Here is a 4,199-nt window from a genome sequence, read left to right as displayed (position 1 = left end):
TAATGAAGTATTTAGAGAGGTACAAACAGACAAGAAAATCCAACAAAGAATGATGAAAACAAGCAACAAGCAAGAAGGTGCTCAGCACTACACACAGACCTTATATAAGCAAGGGAGCATGGTATTACTGGACTCTGGGAGAGCCAAAGCTATGGAAGAGGGGCCACTCAAATATTGTGGTGGCAAAGCAACACAACTACTGCAAAAAAAAAAAAAAAAAAAAAAAAAAGGCCTAGCAAAGGGGCCCAGGTGGATAAATATTTGAATTCAAAAAACAGTCCACTTATCCAACAAGCAAACCACTAGGCTTTAGAATAAACATTAGAATAGTAGACTTCTGTATGCACCAAGAGAAATGTGACATGACCTCATGGAAGTTCAACAGATAAATAGAATAAAACACTTGGTTCCTAATCTCATGATGGATGGGGTTTGGATTTTCTTTCCCCATCCCTTCACATCCTATCTCCTTACTCTGCATTCTATATCTGTCAGGGACAAAACAAAAATAAGTCTGTCAATATGTACACATTTGTAGCATCGCAGGTTTCTAGGAAGGCTATCATGTTCGTTGCCCACCCTCTCATCCCCCCCATACACACACATCAGGAATCCCTTTGATAGCATTGCTGGCAGGTTATCTAGTCCGACTTTGGTGACAAATTGTTTTCCATCTCTGAAGGGGAACTTCTAGTATTGAATAACTCTTGTTTTAAAAAGTTAGTACTAAGCCACGACCATAGTTATTAAAAATTTTCCTCTTTTGAGTGACAAGTCTTATCAAAATTAGGTCCTTAAAGGATGCTAAGATAAGAAACTAACAAAGACCAGGCTTGAAAATTCCCCCAAGCAACCAAAACCAGTTTCGTTTTACAAGCAAAGCTTAACTTCACTCATTTTGCAAGACTGACTTGACAAGTTGTTTCTGGAAATCATAAGCAAAATTTGAACTGTTTCCTAAGACTGATATAACTATCGATCAATTCCCTATCTTTTAAGAAAAGTCTAATATTAAAACCAATCACTGCGGAGCACCTGTGTCGCTTAGTCTGTTAAGCGTCCAGCTTTTGATGTTGGCTCAGGTCATGCTTTCACACCCCTGAGATCGAGCCCCACATGGGGCTCTGTGCTGAGCATGGAGCCTGTTTGGGAATCTCTCTCTCTGCCCCTCCCTCCCTCTCTCTCAAAATAAATAAATTTAAAAAAATACAACCAGCCACTGTGAAAAATAAACAAATCACTGCTTTCTAAGTATACAAGCTGCTTTATAACAATACACCTGTTCCCCTGAACCTCATTCCATGTTGTGGTTTGAATGCTTCTATTGTGTCTTTTGGTGTGTGCACAATAAGTAAACTTGTACTAATCACTGCTTTCATGATTCATTGGTTTTCTATTCTTTCTGAAAAGTTAAAAGTTGAAAATCTCAGTTTAGCTTCTGACTTTAAGATTTGGCTAGGTTTTCATTCTCCTCAGACGTTTTGTTAAATGGAATCTGGAATCCCACAGATGATTCTTCTCCTTCTCCTTCTCTTTCTTCTTTCTTTTTTTTTTCCTTCTCTTTTTTCTTAAACTCCATGCCCAGCATAGAGCCCAAAGTAGAGTTCAGTGCTTGAACGCTCAACCCTGAAATCGAGACCTGAGCTGAGATCAAGAGTCAGATTCTTAAACAACTGAGCAACTCAGGCCCTCCTGGAATCCCAGAGATTCTTATTTGCTGCCTCTGTGGAGAAAAAGAAACTCACAAGTGAAGTGCAGATGTTGAATTAAGGGGGTGAAGAAGTTAACTGGGAACAAGGAGTAGACACTTTAAGGGAGAAGAATAGGGACACAATGACACTGTTAAAGAATTGCTAGTTGAAGATCACAAAGGAAAAAGAAGCAGCATAAAATTAAACAGGGAACGTTTGCAGCACTCAGGAACAAAAAAAAAAATCTAAAAAAAGATTCACTGGAAGATTCAGTGATAGTTTCTGTTTTTTCCTACAAGTTTACTCATACCTTTTCCCACTCTGTTGTATGTCCAAAGAGGCTGACCTATACGGACTATATCAATTATCCTCTGGCTTCTGATTAGGGTCAGCCATGTGGGACTCTGGACAGGAGACTGGAGGGAAAGTACAGCTAGAATATTTATCTTGCCTCTCATTCTCCCTGTGGGGTTGCTGCAGGCTGGCCGTGTCCCTCAACTCAAGGCTATAACCTCAGTCAAACTGCCCTCTTTACATAGCTCTTTCTTTCTTTCTCTCTCTCTCTCTCTCTCTCTCTCTCTCTGGATTCCAGTAACCCTCTTTCCTTCAGGTCTGGGCACTGCAAAACCCTTATGGTTTCCCACAGCCTGCCCACAACTTTATAAATAGTTGTTTTCATTATTAAATTGCCCAGTTGGAGTGTGCCACTTGTTTCTTGCCAGGACCCTGATACACACAGTTTGATTCATCTCCCCAACAAACTTTACTGAGTAACTACTACATGCCAAGGAAGAATATAATGATAAATTAGACAGTTAATACTCTCAAGAGGGCAGTTTGGGGAATAGAGACAGCCACAGGAACCGATGTTTATATCACATCTTGATAAATGATGCAGCTAAGCATTGGATGGGGAGGTGAGTGGGTGGAGGCATAAAACAATCAGAGGCAGGAGCAGATTCAGAGAAGGTTTCTTAGTGGAAATGGGGTCAGGAAAACTTAGAAGCTAGGATGTGGGTAGAGTGGTCAGGAGCTGGGCGAGAATTTACAACCATGGACATCAGGGGCAGTAACGGTGTGAAAGGTTGAGAGTGGAGGGTTAGGTTGGGCCAGACCATTAGAAAGCCTTGTACTGTGGGGGAAGAGTCCTTCTTTTCCATTGGTTTATTCTTCTTCTCTTTCTCTCTCCAGCAAGGGAAAAATAATGACATCGGTGAGGTCTGCAGCTTCCTACTCTTAACCCTGAACCCCGCCCTACTACCAGGGCTTGACACTCCTACTTCCTGGGCTGAAAACCTGTCTTTTGTTGAAAATCAGTTCCATACAGCACCTGCACATTCTTAGGGCTTTCAGAATGGTACCAAGACATTATTGTAAACCAGTCCTTGGAAATGAGCTACAGAAGAGGGCTAGAAGTGAACGCAAATGCATCCTAAAAGCCCTAACAACCAGAGCCACGTTTTCTTTAACAGCAACAGATAACACCACCGCGTTTCTTGTATAATGGAGAAGGGTGACGATAATACTGGAAAGAGGGCAAAAGAGTGTAGCTTCGCTTCATCAAAGTGGGGCTTTGTTACAGTTACAAATAGGTTTGTACAGGTGAGCGCATTCAACATCCATTATTTCTCACACTATGTAGGCAAGTCCAGGGTCCAGGTGAAGTCTGTCTTCCCTCTCTACTCAAACTACAAGTAGTGTGCTTTGCTAGGTAGGGCCTCTTTGGCGCATTCCTGGCATTGAAGACGGTCAATCCTCAGCGCTGGGGATCAAGAGGCTTCCTTAATTCAAATCAACACACAATCCCCTCTCTTCTCATAACCTAGAGTGAGCACCACTGCCTTGTCTCCCCACAAGTAAGAGACGAAGGTAGGGTCAAACGCCAGCGGTGGGTGCGGAATCCTCCCAGCGCTCTCGCTCTGAACAACGAACTGGATCGGTTACCGGATTCCGGGCCAGGGGGCGGCCCGAAATCTCGGGGTGGGGCGGATTTCTGAGCTCCGGCTGCCCACCCTCGGGAGGCCCCACACTCGGGCAGGCCCGCAAGGAAGCCCCTCCTCCCGGGCGGAGACGGCTCCCAGGAGTGCCCACAGGCCGCCGCCGCCGCCGCCTGGCAGTTTCTGTCGCGGCCGGAGCGCGGAGTATGGGGCTCTGATGGCCATGGACGGCTACAGGGGCTTTCTGGGGCTGCTGGTGTCGGCGCTGCTCGTCGGCTTCCTGTCCGTGCTCTTCACCCTCATCTGGGTCCTCCACTACCGGGAGGGACTCGGCTGGGATGGCACCGCGCTCGAGTTTAACTGGCACCCGGTGCTCGTGGTCACTGGCTTCGTCTTCATCCAGGGCATCGGTACTGGGCACCTCCTGGGAGGCAGCGGGGAGGGACGCGCGGGCCGGGGTCCCCGCCCGATCCCGGCCGAGTGGGGCTGACGTGGGCGAGCGACGGCGTGCGAGGGGGAGCTGGGCTAGCGCGGGGCGCGGGGGCCGGGAGCGGAGACGGCCGGGCGTGGC

General features: G+C 46.3%; 1 protein-coding gene across 1 annotated transcript in view; it reads left to right on the top strand.

Annotated features, from left to right (window-relative positions):
• Positions 1 to 3,648: 3,648 nt before the first annotated feature.
• Positions 3,649 to 4,199, top strand: part of LOC115287719 (cytochrome b reductase 1) — a 34,913-nt gene continuing 34,362 nt past the window's right edge. Inside the window, exon 1 of the mRNA XM_029934389.1 lies at positions 3,649 to 4,038. Within this exon, the coding sequence (XP_029790249.1) occupies positions 3,846 to 4,038 (193 nt within the window). The 5' untranslated portion in view covers positions 3,649 to 3,845. The remainder of the gene's footprint in view (positions 4,039 to 4,199) is intronic.

Source organism: Suricata suricatta, chromosome 3, assembly GCF_006229205.1.
Source record: "Suricata suricatta isolate VVHF042 chromosome 3, meerkat_22Aug2017_6uvM2_HiC, whole genome shotgun sequence".
NCBI classification, from domain to species: Eukaryota; Metazoa; Chordata; class Mammalia; order Carnivora; family Herpestidae; genus Suricata; species Suricata suricatta.
The sequence above is the reverse complement of the archived record's forward strand: the minus strand, read 5'-3'. Positions and strand labels throughout refer to the sequence as shown.